The sequence below is a fragment of the Leptinotarsa decemlineata genome, unplaced genomic scaffold, assembly GCF_025532065.1.
Source record: "Leptinotarsa decemlineata unplaced genomic scaffold, Ldec_3_MD MMD2_P_RNA_scaffold_5, whole genome shotgun sequence".
Classification (NCBI taxonomy): domain Eukaryota; kingdom Metazoa; phylum Arthropoda; class Insecta; order Coleoptera; family Chrysomelidae; genus Leptinotarsa; species Leptinotarsa decemlineata.
The window spans coordinates 15,365,144-15,389,562 of record NW_027412532.1 but is presented as its reverse complement, the minus strand read 5'-3'; the positions used below and the strand labels follow the sequence as shown (position 1 = coordinate 15,389,562).

The following is a 24,419-nucleotide window of genomic DNA, read 5'->3' as shown; positions in this document are numbered from 1 at the left end:
GATAAGGGGAATGCGCAGGCCACTCGATGATAGCTAATCTTCCAAATCGTCTTTCGAAAAATGTCAAAGCGTGCTTCAATAAAGCTGTGAAAACATTGCATAAAAAATTTATAAATCAAAATTGAAATGAAATATACGTTTTTCTATTGAACACATTAAAAATCATATATTTACTGTTAGCCGTCATTTTGTTTTAAATGAAATAATAACTATATTGTTAATTGTTACCATAAGCAATCATTTTCCTGGTTTTATTGTCAATTTAAACTGTATTTATGATTTCATAAATACGTTTGTCCTTGAGTTATTGACATTTCGAATGGAATAATCAACAGTACTTCCGGTTGAATCTGATTCAATTCTTCAAAGACCAAAAGACAACATGTCCATGAAGTATATACTAATACAATTTTATATTTTTTCGCCTTCACAGTTTATGCCAGAAACATTTCATGATAATGACAAAAAAGTGTTACTTCAAATCAGATAAATTTATTATTTGATTTTTTGATGAACTATAAAGGCTACGTCTCGGTCTACGAATTCTCTGAAGACACCACCACCTAATTTTTATTCATTTAAAAATATGTGGATACATATTTTAACATTTTTTCAGGATTTTTTCTTAATGTCATAGCAGATGATGTCCGGGTCCATTATGACATTATCGCTGAAGGGTATTCTTTGGTGACCAGTTGAAAACAAGACATGGAAATTATTTGGGTGAACAGCAAAACGAAAGTGTACTCTTATAGCACAAGTGAATCCATTGTTTCGATAATGTTTATTACCGTCTCCAGGATAAAACTAAATATTTATTATGCAGAAATACAAGTTAAAATTTCAAGAAGAACAAACTTACTGTTATTGAAGTCAAAAATAATATAAGAAATGTTTTTCAGATTAATATAACAGATTAGAAAGGAGTTTAAGAAGTTACGTATATTGTTGATGAGGATGATCTCTAATATGTACTTAACAAAAGATGTTTTCAACAAGGGGTAAAAACACTTGTTTTTTATTGAAAGTAATCTACAGTAATCTCACATATTTACAGTAATCTCAAATTTTTTCATGTGCCTTTTAGTCCGTCTTTGTTTTAAAAAGTAAAGCTTTTCGAAAATAATGTTAATTAACATTTTCATAATATCACGCTTTTAATTCTTAACTAATCATCACTTAAGTTTTTGTTGTGACGTGGTATTAACCATATGTCATATTCACATCATATTTATGTCGTAAAAATGTTTGTTTTTACTCTTTAAGTCTGTATACTCTACTGTATAAGTCTTTTGTTATAAAGATAATATAGAGATCATCTTCACCGACACTGTAAATAACTTTTTAGGCTACTTTATAATCTGGTAAATTAATATGGAACTCGAAAAACATTTTTGTGTGTCTCCCTGAAGATGATAGTAATAATTATACAAATATTGCTGCCTCACCCTAAAAAGTTGCAACATTTATGTTCTAATTGGTCAGCAAAGACTACCCTTCTTAACAAGCAATTAAAAAAAAATTTATTCGAATAAATCTGTTCTAAATAAAAACGTATAAAAAAGGGTAGGGCTAGGATACAAATTATATGACAATGTATTCACTTTTTATTCGTTGTATTGTCCATGAGACTAATATTACCTCCACGAGCCAGGTTCATTACGAGTTGTGGCAATTTGGTTTATTCATTTGCTGGATGTTAATTTTTGTGACAGTTCATCCCCACCTCAATCTTTTTCATAATGCAGGCAATTGTACTCTGCCCCCAATAATTTTTCACTAAGCGTGGCAACTGTGATTACGAATCTGAACGAAGCACATTGATTTATACACCAGGAACTAATAAATTTCAGAATGTCATTTCCAGCTGACTTACAAACAAATCGATGTTCCGTTCCCACCCTCTCGAACAACAGCTTTGTTCGCTTTCGTTTACGTCATCTTTCACTATCTGTGAAATGCGAAAGTATTCGCAAGATGGCAGAACGTGTTTGCCAATTTTGTAGCGCCACCAGGCGGCCGTCTACGTAACTACGTCGGTCTGTATCGACCGGATCGTCACTCCCCTCAAACAATGACACCCAAAAAAGTAGAGGAATCGTATTTATTCTTTTTTAAAGGTAAACTGACACACCTGTGCGTTTTAAACTACAACTACGACTAGATACATAAAAAGCTGGGGACGGTGCGAAAGTGTGCAGGGAAGGAAGAGTATCAGGGGTCAACGTACAATCAATATACTTATTACACTAAAATAACTAGTATCTAAGTTAACAGTGTTCGTTACTAGGCCAAAATCTACAGTTCTACAAAAGCTCTGAATAAAGCACCGGGGTATCCTAGTGGAGGCGGCCAAAAAGAACGTCTTCTTCGTCGAGCACAGATCCTGGTGATGTATGCCCAAAGCTGTGGGCATGTCCCGCTCCAGCAGTATCTCGAAATCGTACTGCTGTGACAGGACAATATCACAGCCAAAAGCTAATGGTGCGACGGTGACGGATGTTGGAGGCAGGTTTTGGTGTTGTTGTTGGAGGCAGTTATGGGGTGTTTGTCGCACTTCGCGCCGCGAACACTGACTGATGTCTCCGTCGGAATGGGGGAGATGAGCACTACCCCTCGCTCGGTCGACGCCATGGCAACGTCGTTGCGCCGCCGTCAGGCCGCACCCCACATCACTAATGTATATACACGTGGACGGGGAGGATATTGATCGGGGTTATGTTGTACACGGCTGTCGGCGGCGAACCTTGTTGCCGAAATGGAAATAATTTTTTTCCACGACCCCACATAGAAAAAATGTTTTCGGTGGTGGTGTATCCACAACGAAAACATCGATTCTTTCTCTAGTGATGAAAAATCCCGCAGCATTATTTCTCTCCCGTAACGAAAGTAACTGATTGAAGTCTCTTATGTATTATATCACTAGGTGACATTCGTTTTTGAAGGAATATTTTGATTTTCTCCAAAACTGATCGAATTATGATAAATTCTCCCAAAAAGCAAAAGACAGAATTGTAATTTGCAGCAGGAAAAATTCCTTACATTTCTGTTCGCATATTCTATCTCATTCTATATATTCTATATACAGCTTGTCAGAATTGGAAGAGACTGGAGGATTATCTCTCTCTCACACACAGTATCCTAACAAACGCGCATCTTGGCTCTCAGCCTAGACTTTGAAGTCGCTTCCTAGATTTGGCACGCTGTACTTTGTGCAATTATCTTCCTGAGTTTTTCCATGTTTCACTATTGCATAGTTGCAGACTACATCACTTCAGTCCTGTCTTTCACAGCAGTATCACGACGATACCAAGTTTCCACCTCACTCTTTTGAAGTGAATATTCCATTTTTGGATTTAGTAGTTTCTGAACCTAAAATACCATTACATAATTACCAATTATTTTAAAAACCCTTGAAATTTCTTCCAGTATATCCTTCTCTATGTCGTCACCACATAAAAGCCACTAAAAAGGCGCCCTTAAGTCTGAGATGTTTTTTGTTGGTCGTTATCTTGATTCCTATATATATCATTGGTAAATCCAAAACATGCACTTTTCCCAATCACCAGAATTGCAATACTGTACTGGGCGCGCGTTTCACCAACCAAGTTGGCGTCTTCAGGAGATGAAGAAGCCAACCTGATGGCGCTCGTCTAGATTTATTCTATGCTAGAGGTTCTAGTCTTGAGATTTTTTTTAAGAGCCACTTATCGAAGACCCTGAATGTTTGAAAGTAATCAATGATTTCAGCTGTTTCTCCATATTTGAAGCTATTCACCTAATGAAATTTTGTAACAACCTTGTTTTGCTTTGAGATGGACGTAAAGTGTATGCTCATTAGTTTGAAGTAGCAGTGTATTTGAATTCGATCCCTGCACAGACAATAACTCATCTTGAAGTATAATCGTGAAATAATATTTTGCCGTGAATTTTAAACATTCAATTCATTCCAAATCACCAAAGTCGTTTCATAACATATACGTTTTTCTGAGAAAATTTTCTGTAATTTTTTGAGTCGAGAACTTGAATTTTTCATTAGGATCTTCATTTGAACAACATATTTAAAAATAGGTATGTTTTACCCGACCTTTTGGAAGATAAAACTCTGCGGACTGGACTACAATGGCTATTGAAAGAGTTGATAGATCTAAGAGTCCATATTATATAAATTTGAAGTTTGAAGAGTGATATATTGAATTGTTTCATTGCAAGTATATCCGGGAGTTCTGATAACCGCCTCATAACAGAATCTATAAACAAATCTAATGGTTAGGTTAGGTACAAAGTGAGTGGGTCTATTGATCTTTCCTTCTCCCAGAGAATCCTGTCCTGTCTACTCGGGAGCAGTACTTTATAAGGCAGTTCGTAGTTGACAGTTGGAGGCATAAAGTCAGAGGTCATTTCCAGAATGCTGTGACTTCCAGTGTCAACCAACAGTCTGTTGCAGTCTGTATTAAATTGATTCGCGCAATTGGCAATGTAAACAAGTCTATATGCAGTCCATCTGGCCTCTCTCTCCAGAAAAATGTGGAGAGGAGGTAGATCTAGAAGGATATCCATGGCCGCTAACGGTGTGGTAGTGATGGCACCACTGATGGCCAGACAAGCCTGTCTCTGTAAGCCAGAGAGCTTCGCCTGGGCCGTTTTCTGTAAAGCCTTCAGCCACCAGGCAATTGCACTATAAGTAATCATTGGTCTGAAAATCATCACATAAATCCAGTGGATTTGTTTGGGACCTAAATCCCAAGTTTTTCCACAAATCCTTCAACATTTCCATAGGGACAGTCTGGCTTTGTGTGAAACTTTTTCCAACTGAACGTTCCAGGTGAGTTTTTTATCAAGGACAATGCCAAGATATTTCACCTTCGTTCCACATGGAATGACCTCACCATTGAGGGAAAGTGGCGTTAGATCATCCAATTTTCTCCTCTTGGTGAAGGGGATTATCACAGTTTTGCTGGGGTTGACAGACATCTGATCCCTCAGACACCAACTGTGGACGACGTTCATCGTACTCTGGAGGATATCCATCAGGAGCGACCACAGAAGTGGAGATAGTGCACCACCATGAGGACATCCTCTGGTGACCCTGAACCTAATAGCCTCGCCTTGAAGAGTCTTAGTTGCAGTTCTGTTTACCAGCATGGCATTGATCCAGCCAGTTGTGGTTCATTCTATACCTTTCCTAGCCAGAAACGATCCTAGAAATTTAGGTAGTGCATTGTCAAATGCTCCTTCAATATCGAGAAATACAGCAACCGCAATCTCCTTGTTATCAAGAGATTGTTGTCAACAAATCTAATGACCATAATAGCAGAGTATGAATATGCTTTTTCTAAAAAAAAATAATCCAGCAAATATATTTCGCCTAAAAAACCTAAAATTAGTAGTGTTAACATTGTTAGAATTGATAAATTAACTCTCACAATTCATACTTCAAATGAAATTGTGTATTCGCGTTGCTCAGTGCAGTTGATTTTTCTGATAGTATTTCTAACTTTAGTACTTCGTTTAAGTTTACAAATATTCACCTGACTTCATCACTGCACTGAGCGTTTCCAGTCAATTTTTCTCTGAGCACAAAAATTTTTAATTATTACCTGTTTAAGCTGATAAGCGTGATTCATGAGATAAGAAAATACCTTCCTTGAATCAGTTTGTTTTGTTCCATATAGGTGAATGATCTCTGTGGCACGGAAACTGTAGGTTTCATTCTCACTTTTGAACAAACAGTTGAACATCCGCTTTGTAACGGACATATTTACGCACAAAAATTAATTATTATCAAAATGTTAAACAACCGGTATCTTTTGTGGGCAAATTGACTCGTTTCATAAATAAAGTCGTAATCGAACTTAGCACTTAGTTTTCGTATTTTGCTTTTTATGAATAAGAATAGTCTGATGGCGCATATATGTTGTGTTTATGTGGATCTGTTATTAATGATGAAATGGAAATTGATGATGCTGTTTCAGAAGACCTTGTCGTTAATTCCTGTGGATATATGTATGTGAAATGATTCATTGAATGCGGAGCATTTAACCACTACATATCCCCTATTTTATCTCCACATGAAACTGGATATTTTACTTAGTATTACTGTTACTCGTAGATCTTGTTTACCCAAAAAGTGTCAATTTTGTTACTTGTTCTTGGCCAATTGTCAACTAATAAATGATAAGATTCACTCGATAATTTGAGTGTCCACAATTTTTGTTTACTTCACAGGATATTCTTGATTTTTTTTAAATTGATTGCTTCCTTCCTTACTTTGGAATATTTTCACTTCTTTTTATATCATGATGGAGAAGTAAAAAGCCAAAATCTTTCTTTTCTAAAAATCAATCTCTCCTAAAAATACCCCTTTCATTTTTATATTGTGACCGTGTTGTTTTTTTAGCCCAATAAAGTATTCCAACACTAAATCAACAAACAAATCCTTTTAAGAGGTTATTATGGGTAGCAAATGAATATATGCCTTCAACATAAATCTTCCCCAGATATTACTGTTCTTCGTCTGTAGAACAATATTATAATTCATAATAATAATGATAATAATTTTCATTGTGCATAATATAAATTCACACACGAAAGAGAACAGAAATAGCTGTAGGCTAATTTTAATTATTTTCTGAATTTATTATAAGAACGATTAAAGACTGGCAATAAATACTGCCTTCAAATGATTTGGTACAATGTAGGAAAAACATCCTTCAAGCTTATTTGGTATAATGGTGTAATTTGGTGAATAAATCGACTCTTAGATTGACTATGTGAATATGAGACTGTCTATTTAATAGATTTTGAAGATAGTAAGAACTTTATGTTCAATACCTTGAATAAAAAAATGCTTGTTAAGAATTAAACTTTATGCTTGACATCCAGCTTTTTTTCATACATACAATTCCATATAAGAGAGACTTTGTGGAAAGAGAATGCATCTCTTGCGATAATTTTTTTACCAAAATGACTCATAACCTATAAAAGGTTTTTTCGATGGAATTACTTCTAAAGAATTATTTGGGACACACAGATGGATTTTTGAATATCATTATCAACATAATTGTCCTGTTATATCAAAATGAGAGTAGTGAAAAATCATCGTCCCTTTTTCATTATCCGATACATCTTTCATGAAAATTCAAACTTTTCCTAACATATCCTTTGAAAAATGTGGCAACACCGATCCTTACCTTCCGGTTTACAGGATTAAGTAGAAGTTCCGTCATCTCTCCCTGCTGCCTGCTCTTTCTGGTCCTGCAACAAACGCAACGCTATGAAATTTCATTCATCTCCTGGGCATCAATACGCGATAAGCAACAGGATAACAGCTTGGTAAAGTTGGCGGAAATTGAATTTTGGTCCGTCCGTTCATTCTTCTCTAAGCTATGGAAAGCCTTTCTACTTTTCAATATTAGGAAAGCGTTATTCATTTGCGACGATGGAGATATAACCCCGTTTCTTCAGAATTATTTTGGATATAGAATGTTTCGAGTATGGTTTCTCTTGAAAGTCTTATTGGTTAGTTTGTACAATGCATTCTTCAGTAGGTTGTTTAATCACAGTTATCAGAAATCTTATTGACAATCTTGGATAATTTCTTAACGCCCAGTTGTTTATTTAATTTGTGCTTGCTGTATTACGAGGAGACTGAGGGGAGTCCCGTTTGTTGGGGTTCAAAATTTATTTTTGAACGTATGAGACTTAACGACCTAATGTTACACATTTAGAATAGTCCTTACCCCATCAACATGCTATGTTAATTTTTGTATTAAAATAATCGATTTCGAAGAAAAACTAACAAGGAAAATAGGCAAGCTTCCTTTATGCAAAGAGGATTGGTACTGGTCTTTACTTTTGGGAAAAAGGGTCCTTATGATCTTAAGTGTAAGTGTTTTTAGTAAAAGTTTATAATTATATCATTTAACTTCAGCAAATAAAAAGCTATATAGAAACCTTTTTAATAATTTACTATCGAAAAAATTATACCAAACAATTTCAAATTTTAGGATAGATAAGGAGATGAACTGTGGACTGTTGGTGTTGGGATTTTTGTTAAGGAAAACCTTTTGCCTTTCTACTTTTACGATAGTCTATAAAAAATCAGAAATTTTTAAGGAAAGGTAGACAAAATTAGCAAGTTTTCAATGATTTGATGAGAGTTTCTTCTGTATTATTGGGAAGTAGAAAACCAAAAATGTTTTCTCCAAGCAGTAATCTATTCACAACATTTTTGTTTTCATAAATTTTGATAATTTCTACATCTTTGTCTAGCAACTTTCTTGTTTATTTTATATAAACCTTGGATTTATTGAAGATATGGTATAATAGTTATTACTGGCTATAATAGTTATTACTCCTTTCAAATATATATGCAAGAATAGATTATCCAATCAAAACAAGTATATTCATTTTCCAACTGTTCAGTTTGACTCTTCATTGAAAATGTGTTTTTACATAATTTCGTGAATGAATAATAATTACGTATACTTTCAGCGTTCACTACATCCAAATAACATTTTGATTGATGACGTTAATCTAAGATACATCAACAGTTATCACTCACAAGGTGATGATTTCTCAAAATACTTTTTTGTTTTTCAAAACAGTATTTTTGGATACTTACAAAATGATGTCTGTTCTGATGAATCCTTGCACAGTGCAAAATGTTACCCAGCACATATCGGCAATAGCCAGCATAACTATTGGAATCGTCTACAAAAGAGAAAAAAAATTATCAAAATATTAATTTATTTGTTTGCAAAGCAAGATGTATAGTTGTCCCCTTACGAATGACAACCCTTAAAAGTATAAACTTCTGTGAGCTGAAGATTAACGAGGTCTTGCCTTTTAACTCGCGATTGCTAGCACATTATTGTTTAAAAACAATGAAAACCAGAAAAAAATGTCTTCAGGAAGAGAACAGAAAGAACGTTCGTGACTTTGAGTTGTTAATAAAAAAAAATGTTTCTCAACAATGTAAGTTTTTGAAAACAATAAAATTTGTTAATTGATTATCTATTTATGTTCAAGTGAAATAGTTTTTTTCCGAACTAGGTTCTAAACTTTAATTTACTGATAGATTCAATATGCAATTTCTGAAATTACATTACATAGTGGGAATAGTACAAGAAAAAAAATATAATTTAGGGGTTTCTACCATTCTAACCAGTAAAATGCTGAGGATGAATACTCATCAGCCCCAATGACTGGTAGTAAATCTGACGAATGATATAAGTTGAAACGCAAATTATCTTGAAGCAAATAAACTATACGAAGTATGTTCAGAAAATAAGGGGAATTTTTGTTTTTAAAAAAAAATATTCATTTATTCTTCTACAATAATGTCGTCGCCTTCAAATTTATCCACATTATGTGTCACTTATGCCAGTGCTTCTCCTCTACAATAATGTCGTCTCCTTCAAAATAGTCCCCACTAAATATTATGCCACTTATGCCAGCAATTCTTCCAATCTTCGAAACACTTCTCAAACTTGATATTTGGGATATACTTTAGCTCTTTCAGCGATGCACTTTTAATCTCAACCGTGCGTGTATGCTTTGAAGTTCTCTTTATTTTTGAAAATAGAAAAAAGTCTCACTCAGTCATGTCTGGCGAATATGGAGGCTAGGTCATCGTTACAGTATTGTTTTTGGCCAAGAATACAAGAACAAGCATTGGAGTGTGAGCAGGTGCATTATCTCGGTACAAAAACTAAAAACAATTCACGAAAAACAATGAAGTGTGAGCAGGTGTATTATCGCGGTATAAAAACCATGAATTGGTTATACAAACAAATCCGGCCGTTTTTTTTTTTCGAATTGTTTTGTGCAAATCATCAGAGACTTCTCCGATTGTGATTCGGCGATCGTTCATAACCGTTTCTTTCACTTTTTCCATATTTTTATTGGGTTCTGATGTGTTGGGGCGTCCGGCCGTCCCGAACGTGTTCACAGGCTTCTTGGAAACGATTATACCACTAGTAAACTCTTGTTTTTCTCATGGCAGACCTACCGTAGAACTTTTTTTAAGTTTTCACACATTTTATTTCAGTTTATTCAATTTTTTTACGCAAACTTTGATACAAATTATTTAATTCATTCGTTTCAACAAATGAAAGTAAGCAATGAATACAGCTGAAGTTTTTATCAAACTTCAGGGACAGATATACCAACATAATATTAAAAATTAGCAATCGAACTCTTCAAACTCGTGAAATTTGAAAACTCCCGTTATTTTCTATAAAATACTTCATACCTTCCCAACAATCATATTTTCTGTCTGAGAACTCGATTCTACGACAGTTCCTTGAGTTACCAGGTCAATATTTTGGCCATATTCAATTTTTTCGCAAAATTGTGCAACTTAATAACTATTGTTTTTTTTTACAGTTCTGCAATGGGCGAAGGAAATGGAATCATCGAGCATCACGACATCCACGGTTCCCTGTTGCCCATCAACGGCAGCCATTCGGGTTCGTCGGGTCGCAGCACGCCCAATACTTCCAATGACCCCGCGCCCGGCAAATTATTCGTCGGCGGATTGAGCTGGCAGACGTCCAGCGAGAAGCTGAAGGAATATTTTGGGATGTTCGGCAACGTCACGGACGTTCTCATTATGAAAGATCCCGTCACTCAGGTAAGGAAAATTAATTGTCTGGAGGACGTGCTGATCGCACATCTTTTAACTTTAAACAGAGTGATCCACGGAAAAGGTACGCCAAAGAAGCCATGATGCGAAAAATATAAAAAGTCTGTAAATTAACATCCCAAATTTGTGGATTACCACTGTTGGAATATGACTATTAACGTTGGAAATCTGCTAATTGATACTCGAAATCTACCAATTGGCACTTCAAATCTGACAATTGACACTTCAAATCTGACAATTGACACTTCAAATCTGACAATTGACACCTAAAATATGCCAATTGATACTTAAAAGATGCCGATTAACGTTTGAAATATGCTAATTGATACTCAAAATCTAACAATTGGTACTTCAAATCTGCCAATTGACACTTGAAATATGCCAAATGACACTTTAAAGATGCTAATCTGCTAATTGATACTCGAAATCTACCAATTGGCACTTAAAATCTGTCAATTAACACTTCATATCTGACAATTGACACTTCAAATCTGACAATTGACACTTCAAATCTGACAATTGACTTTTCAAATCTGACAATTGACACCTAAAATATGCCAATTGGCACTTAAAAGATGCCAATTGAAATATGCTAATTGATACTAGAAATCTAACAATTGGCACTTTAAATTTGCCAATTGACACTTGAAATATGCCAATCGACACTTGAAATATGCCAACTGACACTTGAAATATGCCAAATGATACTATAAAAAGATGTCAATTGACCCGTACAATTTTCCAACTCTACCATTTTTAAATATGTTTTGACACTGCAAACTTCAATTAGTCGAAGAAATATGAAGTAACACCTGGGCTGGAAATTCCCGGGCTAAGAAAGAAAATGCGTTTTTGTTTTGTTCAAAATTTGATTTATTTATCAACGTATAATTATTCCCTCCCTGACTCTAGCTATTTCCATTAATATTCAGGAAGTAACTGAAAGACCAGGATTATAATGAATTATTCAAGTTTCTGAAAGTCTTCAAACTGAGAAAACATTATATACACACCATAAGAAATGCATGCACCGTTCAATGGTGATACTTTCTAAAAATACACACAAGATACAAAATTATTGAGAATTACACGAAGTACCTAGAGTGGAATACTTTTCTACAGTCAATTGTGGTAGTCTTTCTGAATATTTCTTGCATGTCACATTGTTAATGATTTTCTGTTTTTTCTGTATTCACTACTCTTAAGCTTATATAGGAACAAAATAGTTGCTAAATATTGAATAAGTGATGAATAGTTTAAGTATTAGAAAAAATAGTGCTGTAAATTAGGGTTATTAATCACATTTTTTATATTTATTTATTTATAAACGGGTTACGCCAATACAGTTAAGAAATAACATATATGTTGCGACGTTTAACTTATGCACTATATCACATTTAAATCACATCAGAATACAAAAATATAATAAATATCTGAAATATATAATTATAAAATAACAATAAAATTTAAATTTTACAACATTATCACTAATCATAAAATCATAAATAGAAATCAATTGAACAACAATCTAGCTATTTGTTTTTTAAAAATCTTTGGATTTTTGCAGAAGAAATCAACACTATGACAATATGTATTCCCCAATCTTAACATATTTGAGATGGGTGTATAAAAACCATAGTTAGTTGAGTGATTTGGCACAACAAATAAGTTTTTTTGTCTGATTTGTCTATTTGCAACATTGAATGGTATAATAGAGAGAACTTCCGGACAATCGATTATGCCAGAGATTATTTTGAAGAGATAAACCAACGATATCATAATCCTGCGATCACTTAGACTAGGTAGACTCGTCAAGTTCATTACTTCATTGTAGTTATATTCGCCAATCTCTAGTTTGTATGCTATGATTTTCAGAAATTTTCTTTGTACATTTTCTATTTGATGGATATACTTGTCATAGTATGGATTCCAAATTATGGTATTGTATTCAACAATGGATCTGACTAGAGAGCAGTATAAAACTTTTAGAGTAGAATAGGAAAAATTTGTTGATGAACTCGCAATAAAACCAAGCATTTTGAGCGCTCTTTGGGAGACATTGTTCACATGGTTATTAAAACAAAGCTTGTTGTCTAATAATATTCCCAAATCTTTACATTCTTGTTTTTTATCTAACATATTATCTTCTAATTGGTAATCAAATCGAATTGCTGATTGTGGTCTACTAAACACCATCGAGAAACATTTCTTATTATTAAGATAAAGACAATTTGCATAACACCATTCTGCTATATTATTGAGATCTATTTGGAGAAGATTAGCATCCTACATATTTTCCACTACTCTAAAGATCTTTAGATCATCAGCGAAAATGAGAAAATCAGAATACTGAATTTTAGCCTTAATGTCATTGATGAAAAGCCAAAACAGCAAGGGACCACAATGGGATCCCTGAGGTACTCCTGATTTTACTGCATAAGGTTCAGAGATTATACCATTCAACCTCACTGATTGAAATCGACCTATCAAATAACTGCTTATCCAATTCAACATCCTACCACCTAACCCAATGGCATATAGTTTTTTAATCAATAAATCATGAGAGACCCGATCGAAGGCTTTAGAAAAGTCTGTATAGATAACATCAACCTGTGCAGATCTCTCAAGTGTTTTTGTTATGTAGTGCCGGTAATAAATTAGGTTGGATACTGTAGATCTACCATTTATGAACCCATGCTGCTCTGGTATAATTAATGATCTACAAATATTAGTTATCACTTTGCTGAATAATCCATCCAAAAGTTTAGGAATATCTGATTGTATACATATTCCTCGATAGTTGGATACATCCTTTTTCGAGCCACTTTTGAAAATGGGACGTATATAGCTCTGTTTCCATAAATCAGGAAATATACCACTAGCTAGAGATTTGTTGTATAAAAGAAAAAGTGGATATGATAATGAGTAAACACATTGTTTCAACAAGCATGAAGGAAATCCGTCTGGGCCACTAGATAATGTAGATTTCATCATACAAATGGCTTCAAAAACACTAGACAGTTCGAAAGCACAAATAGAGATATTAAATGTATTATCACATTTAAAATCATTTATAAGAGAAGGATCTGATTCTACATAGACTGTCGAGAAAAATATATATATATATATATATATATATATATATATATATATATATATATATATATATATATGGAATGAATTAGATATTTGGTTGAAAAACATTGGTTTAGATGATGTAGGTAAATAGAGTTCATTTCTACTGTTTGAACATGGTACATAATAACCGAATAATCGATGAAGTGGACTATGAGTTTTTAGATACATAGTATCATATGAAAATCAACCTCAACAATGCTTAAGTTTGAGTCTAAGATCTTTAGTTATGTTCAATAAATTTAACCCTTCTGTCTTAATTCAATTGGCGTTTAAATCAAAATGGTCCACTTTTGTTAACATATTTTTTTGATACAATTTGTCAAAAGCCTTTGAGATATCTTTGTTAATGGTATCTACTTGAGTTCGTTTTTCAATTGCATTGCTGATAGTTTGGGTGAAACACATAAGGATAGTGCTAGTAGATTTTTATTTCAGGTATTTCCCATACATTAATTAGAAAATGTGTGGATGTTTTTATCGCTATATAGAATTATCTACAATAACGAACTTGATATTGACCAATAGCAATCTGTTATACGATACTTTTACATTATGCAATATCTTATGAATAATTTTTTTTTCTAGCGGAGCCGTGGATTTGGTTTCATCACGTTCTCGGAACCTTCCAGTGTAGATAATGTTCTGAAAGTTCCCATCCATACATTAGATGGAAAGAAGATAGATCCCAAACATGCCACCCCAAAAAACCGACCAAAGCAACCCAACAAAACAAAGAAGATATTTGTTGGAGGGGTGAGTCAGGACACATCTGCTGAAGAAGTGAAAGCTTATTTCAGTAATTATGGTAAAGTGGAAGAAACAGTTATGCTCATGGACCAGCAAACCAAAAGACATCGGGGATTCGGTTTCGTGACTTTTGAAAACGAGGACATAGTTGATCGCGTGTGCGAGATTCATTTCCACACAATAAAAAACAAGAAAGTTGAATGCAAGAAAGCACAGCCTAAAGAGGCGGTACAAGCCAACGCTCAGTTACTCGGCAAAAGATTAATGTTGAGCGGTCTAGGCATGCGTATGGCTGCTCCAGCTCCCGGAGCCATAGCTGTCAATCCTCTGGCCACAATGCAAGCCCAGGTTCATCTACAGGCGGCCGCATCTGCAGCCGCAGCAGCCCAAGCACAGTCAGCTGCTGTGGCTGGTTACGGCAAGCTCTTTGGAGCTTACCCTCACTTGGCCAGCTATCGTTACTCTCCATACCCCATGACCGCCGTTAGTGCCGCTCCCGGGACAGCAGCACCCCCTGCCCAAGCTCCAGGCACAGCCCAAGCTTTGGCACCACCTGTAGCAGCCAGTCCGTATCAGGGTTATAACCTCACAAATGTCGACATGTCAACGTTCCAAGGCGTCGATTGGGGCTCCATGTACGGTGTAGGCATGTACGTTTGAATGCAAACTCACATGCTCACACTGTTGTTTCGTATTAATTGTTTTAAGTGTTAAGGGTGCGTGTTGGGTCACCCATGGGACTTCCAAACGATACATTTCCAATTGTCAATGGCGGCGTCTCTCGTGCCTGTTCTCAATGTGTTTTAACAAATGGCGATTTTTGTGTACATAAATGGAATCTCATTGCGATGTGCTATGGGCAGTTATCTGAAGCATCACACCTTCGCTTGAATACTCTATTTGTTTGATGCCGCCTCTTCTGCTCATCTAGCATTTCGGCAATAACTCGCAATAATCAGTATTACTTGAAAGAAGTGCTGTTCAAATTTCCGTATTATAATTATAATCCTGATATTCCTGTTAGATGGCAATAATAATTGATAAATTATTTATAACCAAACGATTTTGAAAGGTTGTGTTGAGTGTACTTAAATTATTATCTCTAGTAAGTACTTAATTTATTATTATTGTATTCATCAATTGACTGATAGGACGGTATTTTTTACGAATTGAGTTTATCAGTTATCAACTACTTATTGATATTATACTCTGTTAATTGATCTCATTCGTTATTGGATTGTAGTGAGTAGGACAAGTGAAACAGGTTATTTACAAAATGAAATTAACGATGTGTAGATATAAAATAGGATAGTGATGTTGACTCATTTGCTGTTGGAAATCCAAATGAGATTTTCAAGTGTTTCATCAAATGTTTATTTACCATTTCATCGAAACAATAACTGTAAATAGTTTATTCGAATATGGTAGACGATGGTTTTTTATTGAAAGTTACAACTTTCCATTGCCAAAATATTTGGACTAGTTGATTTAAAAATGAAAATAATATCAAAATTATAAAAAGATTTAATTGAAGAGTAAGCTAATTCGTAAATAAAACAAATTATTGTGACCTGGAATGAAAATGAAATAATGTTATGGATTATAAAAAATACGTGTAATATCAGTAATAAACAAAAAAAAATACAGAAAATATTAGAGAAAAAGAATGGTTTTGAACTAAGCTCTACAATGTTTCAATCATTCATTGGCTGATTCTTGCAGGGTAATTTTGTTAAAAAAGCTACAAAAATGGTGTAGTCGGCTGCAGCAACAGTATAATAAAATAACCACAGATCCTATGTAGCTTGAATAATGGCTTATAACAAGCGATATTTTGAAATATCACACATTCTGCATCACATGCCCAATTCAGTTCAAACTACTACATCATAAATCATTAATTTTTTCTCGGCGGCGAATTACAGAATAAAGGTCCAAACATTCTGTGCTATCTCCAATTTGCCAGTTTCTGCTTGCTGGGTGTTCTTTGTGTTCGCCAAAGTGGAATTTCAAGTGCCTTTTGGTTCCAATGTTGAAGGACTTGTCCCATTTATGTGGTATTAGGTTAAAAAAATTTAGTAACATTCGGGATTTTCACTATGATATGTTTAAAAAACCGCAGCACTGATAATAAGCTTTCTCAAGTAAGACTCAAAATGACTCAAATACCAAATAATTTTTCTTCGTGTCTGTTATAATTGGGTAAATTTCATTTATAGCCTAATCCGCTAATTTTTTGAGCAATTCAGTTGTCTATAAGATTGGTATCATAACCATTGTTGAACGGAATCTGTTTTATGAATTTTGTTTTTTACTGATATTTACATCGGACAAAAAAACATTCACTAGTCCATTAATCACACTGTGGTGTATTGATATCGATGTGTGGAGGGAAGAATTATGAATGATAACATCCGTGTTTGCTGATTTTTTTAATAAAATTGTTATAGTTTAGGAGTAAATAGCGAAACATGTCTCGTGAATTCCTGAAATTGTGTTCAGCATTAGATTTCATGAGGCTGTTACAGGCCTAGAGGCCATTGGAGGTCCTCTTTGGTGAATATAAGAAAAACGCTCAAGGCGAATGAACGGACAAATGGCAAATAGCAGACAAAAGTTTTACCCATCAAAGTAAAATCGAGTGGTCTAGAGCTAACGTAGGGATTTTTATATTCTTATATATCATTCACATTTCAACAACTATTTTGTTGTATTTTTCTTACAAATATCAATTCATTTCTATTCCAGATCACAATAATTTGTTTTCTCTACAAACTAGCTTATTCCTGTCATACCTTCATATTTCCTAAAATTTTAAAACATTCATTTGTTCATATTAGTATTCAAATGTGTCGTCAACTTTCTTCAGGCAGTGGAAATTTGAACCACCAATATATATCTGTAAATAGTGATATAAAAATACATTTAGGACTTCACCTACGGCAAATCTACTTAAAATTATGTAGTGAGGTTATATTTAAAGAAGCACTTTGTCGTACTCAACCTCATTTTCGTAAATAATCTGTTTTTACATGGGTAAAATGATTGAAATCGTTAGTACAGCTGCGCCATAACTTGCCGAGCATTCATCGGCTCTTCAGTCTTTTTTATTTTCAAGTTTCTGCAGATCTAGTCAAGGCGACATTGCCTTCTCTGTATCATCACTTCCCCATTCACATGGTAGACAGACCTGCCTACATTCCGTATTAGCTGTGCATCGAGTTTTTTAATACGTGTTATTTGCGGACCAATGCGTCTGTGGCCTGGCCAAGAGCCGTGGCTCAGCGAAACTAAGAGCAGCCTTATACTATGTGAAGCGGATCTCAGGCTGTTGAATCCAAGAAAGTGTTTGAATTTGTATAAAGGCAGAAAGACATTTTAAATTTTTAATTAACTAAAAGACTGTCGAAGGACTTGAAATGGTAGCTCTGAGTTTTACAATCTAAAGGCAGCTTGTGAAGTATATATTTTCGATCGATCCCAAGAAGAAATAAGTGCAGCTTATATACATATTACCTTCGATGAGAAAATTTAGTGGTGTACAAAAACTAAATGAGTCTTATTTTTATGTCAATTGTACTAGAACTGATTTGCTCTTAGTTTCGTGTCGCTCATTTTTAATGGTTCATACTGATGTTTTTATATTGTAGTCTGCTTAGAATTAGAAGTCCTAGAAAACACTTATTCTGGTGATGTCTTGTGATAGTTGTTGGGCAGCCTTGAAAGTGTTTTCCACCAGGTTGCATCTCAATTTGATCTGTTGAGTTTTGCTATTCTCCCTAATTGAAACTATTTGTATTGTTCTAAATGTAGAGTGATGTTATGTGTTCCATACTCTGAAATTGAAGTTGCTCATAGCAAAATATTGTGACCAAACGATTATGAAAAATATTTTGATCGTAATAATAGTTCAAGAACTCTTAATGAATTTAAAATGGTAACTTTTACATACTTTGTTAGTTACAAATTCAACATCTGCTTGCCAAAAAACATTACTTGCATCTGTGTGTTATAAAATTATTGCAAATATCTCCGTCAGAAGAAATATTTTAGTTCAGATGAAACTTTTAATATACACGAAAATAAAACCATGCAAGTTTCAATGTATTCAGAATTATGACCATACTTCTTCGAAAATGTAGTTAAAAAATTTGATTGATATTGCTAAAATCTATATATGATGTATTCATCACACAGTAATGGCACAAACCAGAAAAAGTGGTCTAGAAAAGAGTTCTCATGACTTGGTAATTTTTCTAGACTATGTCAACAAAAATATTAGCTAATGACAAAGTATATTCAATTTCGGATAAATATTATAGGTAGATCTGACAGCAAGAAACACAGCATCCTCATGGGCTTATTGCATATTTTCTCCAATATGTTCAGTCGTGTCCCCTGACTAGTTTGTACAGGTTCTTTATTGTCCAGTGTGTGTCACATTCATATGAAATATGTCAAGCTGCCGCTTCCCCTATGTTAATTTGTCTGCAGCTACTCTGTTATGCAGTCCTATTTTGTTCAGGTGTCCTCTCAGGGGACACTATCCAGTGGCGAACAATACAGTTATTCTGAACTGATACCTGCTTTATCATAGCATTTTTTTTCGGAAAATATCTTTGAACAATTTTTTCTGGATATTTTTTTCCAGTATTCGATATGTTTCTTATTGAGCAGTATTCTGGTACCCCACTGCTTGTTCAGGGTTGATATAAGGAGTTCACAATATTCTTATTTATTACAGTCCTCAAATTATTGTTTCTTTTTCATTACAAGATTACATATACTTAGCATTACATATACCAAGTGGCAGCAGAAATAAAAATTTCTTTTACATACATGGTGTGTGAAAATTAGTGTTTGAAATTGTTACCTGTTCTTTCTTGAATTGTAAGGCATGTTACAAATTGAAATCTCACAGCAAAACCGATTTCTACTGTATGTAACTCCTTAGTTTATTAAATTGAAAGTATTTTCGAAGGCATTGCTTGACTTCAATGATGCAATATTAGCAGAACAGATAATCTTGATTCACAATGAAATATCAGCTGAAAAACTGGCCTATGAAGTTTTTGAGCGAATCACATTACTTCATTTCTGAAAAAGTTTATATCACTACCTTACTATCTAATGGGAGAGTTTTTGAAGTGTTCAAGATGGGAAAATTCAGTTTAAACAGCAGAGATCACCAGCTAGAAACTCAGCTTTCCTATCGATTTGCAACTTTGGTAGGGCATTAAGGTAACTGTAAATTATTATCAAGTTAACAAGCAATAAGCGTTGTGAGACAGAATGAACCCTCTATTTTTGTAATCAATTATAAAATGTTAAGACGAATAAAATGGTTTAGTTTCACTGAACAAGTGAACCCTTACTGAGGACAGCTGTATATAGTGTAGTTTTTCCAGAGGGTCGGAGTGAATGTGACAAACCAATTGGTTAGGAACAAAACTAGGTATAACTATCGTACCGACAGGGGGTAGGAAAGTATGTTTTCTGACAGTCATGAGTCTCTTTCTTAGAAACTCTTCCTCAACCAAAACAGTATTTTGCTATCTGACTGTCAAAAAATACTTGTCACTTTGTACTCCACTGTACTTGTAACATAGACGTTATCGTTAGATGTTTGTCGTATGTATTTTAAAAGTTACTGTAGCTACTTAAGTAATGTATAATTTTTCATAGTGACTAGTTTTTAGCATATGTAGTATGTATCTCTGTGTGTAGTGTAGACTGCGGTGTATTGCCGCAAATGCACTGTAGTAGAGCAGTTATAAATAAAGTAGTTTCATAAAGTAGACATATTTATGCTTGATCATTCCTTTTTAATTATGCTTTACTGGCCGTAATCGGCTCGACAGTCTGCCAGACCAGCGTGATTGCTAATTTTATTAACATATAGTAGCATTTTTATTGGTTTTTCTATGTCTGATTGAAAAGTCTAAGAAATGTGTGGCTGCATTAACATCCCCAGCAGAAAATGTATTGCTTTTTTGTGAGCCTTTTAGGTGGCATAATGAGAAAACACGATTAGTTTTTGAAAAAAGTAGGTTTTAATTTTAATAGGGAAAAATATTTTTTTGATAAGGAAATGTGAAGTTTTTATGACTGCCAAATATAAGTACAAATTCCCCAGTTGACTCACAAGAGACGTGTATCATCCTGAATCCTTTATTTCATATGAATAAACATTTTTCATATCTGAAAAGGGATTCTGAAGATTCCTCTGATTTACTAAAGAATTTACTAAAGAATTGAAATTCAAATTACCAGAATTATGAACAATATTTCATATTCAAGGTTCAATGTTTGCGGGTTCATTAGCCGTGGTATTCAGGTTTTAATACCTTTCTTTTCGCCCACTACTGCAAGACATTATCAAAGGCGATGCAGTAAATGTCGAAGTGATCTACTTTGCTGAGAAGCGCAAACTGAAAATGGTGGTGCATTTGAACTTATAAGACACCCTTGTCAATGAATCTGTTACTGTGCTTATTCTATCATCTGATTTTTTGAGTGATGTTAAAACCTAAAGAAATGTCTATCAGAGATATTGCAATGTCTGATCATACTACAATAACTATGTTTTAATTTCTTGAAGAACTAAACGAATCAGAACACTTTTTGATATATCGAATTTGGAGTTGATTTTGTTTTTGAACTGTAAGTTCAAGTACATACAATGACAGTAAATTGTCATATAATATATGAAAAATGTTTAGTCTTGATTGAAAAAAAATTATCGGAGCTTGTTACATGTCTTTTGAATTTTAAACATCAAACGAGCATCTGTTATGAACATGTGGATGATGTTTTCTTTAAGACAATTAATTTTATATAAAATGACTCAAAATACAAAGACTCATTGAGAACTACTTCTTGAACTTATGTTTGAATGATGAATAAACTTTTATTGGTGAAGATGAGTAGATTTGAAATCTAAAAGTAAAACCTGAAATAAAGTTGATGAAAAAGCATTCATCCAATCTCTCAAAATGTTATTGAATGAGGGTATGGAAATGAAAATAATACAAGTGTAAAGTATTGAAAATTGGAATTTAGGTACTAAGATTTGAAAGATTCCGTTTCAAAGTGCGGATCTATCTTAGTTTATTAAATTTAATCTTGTCCCCTAGCCTACTCTTATTTCTATCAAATTCATGCTATTTGTTTCTACTACTTATATTAGTTTTTGGAGTGTATGTTGCTTCTGCTACTTTTCTATTAAAACCTTTCTTTCCAACAAGTGATCAACAGTTCAGTCTTCCTTGAATTGAAATCGTTACATTTACCTCTAAATTAAAAGCACCCTAATACATTTTTAAAATTCATAGTTTTTGCAAAATTTGGGTAAATATCAAATCAATACCTATAATACCGAATATTAGAATTGAGTATTCCAAAATAAAATTTGAGAGAATATTGAAAAAAATGTGAATCAGTAAAATTGCTCTTCGTTAATTTCTTGGCGTTTCAATCTGGCATGTCTAATCGGATGAAAGTCCTAGTATAGTCTAGTCTAATCACCGCTTTCTGTGATAAAAGTCTGGTCACTCACTGCACGGTCTGTGTCTGTAGCTGTTTTACCGTGCCTTACCGCGATGCGGACCCGACCTTAGAGAATCATAGAGTGACCTACGAGTAACCCCGTAGTGAAGATTTTGGTGGTAGTGGTAGGACTGGCCTGTTGAATGTGTATGCAGTAGCTGTTCGTAACTATTTTATACGTATATCGGGTATATATACATCGAATAGTAAATCCTGAATGGGTTCATTGACAATGATTTTATGGTTGACTTCAGACTGTAAAAATCAAATCTCTACCAAGACGTTAACACAATAATTGTCCCAATGACAATTTATTGCGAAATATTCACACAAACTGTTTACAAAACTTCAGTATGTGTTTCACACAATGGTAGATATTTCAAACTTGACCAATACAATATTCAACAAAATAATATCGAAATCATGATTTTCCTGACAACGTGAACTTACATCGTTTGAAATTCAAACTCTATTTCCTAAATTTTTCCTAACTGTAAATGTTCAGTTGTTGTTCAGTTTGTTTTTTAATGATATTGGGCAATTTTCAATAAAAACAGTAGAAATTTATCCCGAGGATAATATATTTCTTATTGAATGAAATGTTTTATTACTGTATTCAGTACAGCAATTATAGGACCTTTTCAGTCTCATAATGGGAAATTTTCATGAACAACTTGGAAATTGAAGTTGAGTTATCACTAACTCAATAATTTCATAGATGACTTCTCAGTATATTTTACTAAGTGATGATGAATCTACCACAAATGTTTGAGAAAGATAAACTGAGATAGACCTTCCAAAATCTGATAAATAAACAAAACTAAATCAATAGAGAATTTGCTGAAGTGTAATAAAGGGTAAACCGAAAAGTTTCGGTGCAATATAAACCACTGAAGAGTCTAATTAGTCAGTAGATAGTCGATGTTTCGGAAAACATCTTTTTCAGTTTTCATAACACAAAAGATCACTTGAAAACTTTCAGCTCAATATACTTCTTTGTATATTTATATATTTCCTTTGACATACAGATTGTGGAAGGCTATACACCCAAAAACAGGACATTTGACTCTTCCACAAAGAAATGTCTTTCAAATGATATTTTCAATGCTATTTATTACCTTCTGGAAGATATAAATTGATTTAATCATGATTATGAAGAAAATAAAACAGATATTTTCGAACTTTTTTGAATGTTTAATCAATAGGATAAAAAATCAGAACAAATACTCAATGCTTACTTGACATTCAATGATTTTCCACTGTTGAATTTGTTTTTCTATATTGCAAACATTTTATATCAATGTCATGTATACAAGTTATATTAGTGTATACAAGTATTAAATTTCATCTATTTCTTTTTATATAAATTATCGAGCAAGTACAAATAATCATTCAATGCTACGAATAGTCAGCGAAAAAAGATACAAAATATGAAGTGCTAAATTAAGCATTCAGGTTTTATACTTGGGAAATAAATAATAGAATTCTTCTACTATTGAGTTGCCCTTATACTAAGTTATTTGTCACTAGCAACCATAAAATTGTTCTTGATGAACCACTATCAAAACTATTAGGTATTCATAAAGACAAGTGGATTTGACCAAAATACTGGATTGTCTGTTAGACAGAGTTGCCTTGTTGTCTTCCTGATCCTATCGAATGGTAGGTGTTTTTCAATTATTCTAACTAAACAATAAATTGCTATCTGTAGATTCGTGTAGTTACCAGGCCTAAGATAATAGTCTTAACATATCCTATTCATAACATATAGACTAATAGAAAATGTACCATGACAATTTTTGAAGGATCAATTAAGTACATATTTTCAAAATTATGTGTATATAATCAAAAAAAGTACGTGTAATTATTATATTGTTAACTGATTATGAAATAAACAGCATTCCAGACAAAGTGTAACTCATGTGATGTACAAATTTACCATTAATTAATTATTTATAAAATAAATAATAATTTATGAATATATTTGCCTTGGTGTCTAATTTTGATATTTTTAATTATTTGTGTTTGAATATGAAGTGCTTTGAAATATTCATAATTGGAATTTATTGAAAAGAATATCAAGGTAAGTAAGATTTTCATTATTTTTATTTAATGCATTGAACGAGACTGGCATTCGAGAATAAAATTAATTTAGAAAAATATGCGTTATTCTGGAACTGAAATCCCCTTTCCCTTATGAAAAAGTTGTTTTTTCTATTTTAGCCCATTTAATTTTGTACAATTTGCTATACATAATCTTTGAAAGGCTTTTTTGTGGAAATGTCCTGAGGTTTTTTGGTTTTCAACCATCTACAATCTGACAAATATATAAATG

The 24,419-nt window shown here is 33.5% G+C and overlaps 2 protein-coding genes across 13 annotated transcripts in view; one reads left to right on the top strand and one right to left on the bottom strand.

The window, feature by feature from the left end:
• msi (RNA-binding protein musashi) overlaps nt 1–20,336 on the top strand; it is a 398,619-nt gene extending 378,283 nt beyond the window's left edge. For all 11 annotated transcript variants that reach the window (XM_074169628.1, XM_074169626.1, XM_074169624.1 and 8 more), the window contains 2 exons: nt 10,393–10,639; nt 14,375–20,336. In XM_074169628.1, the coding sequence (XP_074025729.1) occupies nt 10,393–10,639; nt 14,375–15,196 (1,069 nt within the window). In that variant the 3' untranslated portion in view covers nt 15,197–20,336. The remainder of the gene's footprint in view (nt 1–10,392; nt 10,640–14,374) is intronic.
• Nucleotides 1–24,419, bottom strand: part of LOC111505323 (uncharacterized) — a 49,039-nt gene that overhangs the window by 21,894 nt on the left and 2,726 nt on the right. For both annotated transcript variants that reach the window (XM_023160106.2, XM_023160105.2), the window contains exons 4-5: nt 8,627–8,715; nt 7,194–7,257 (exon numbers count right to left, since the gene is read on the bottom strand). In XM_023160106.2, coding sequence (XP_023015874.2) covers nt 7,194–7,257; nt 8,627–8,715 — 153 coding nt within the window. The remainder of the gene's footprint in view (nt 1–7,193; nt 7,258–8,626; nt 8,716–24,419) is intronic.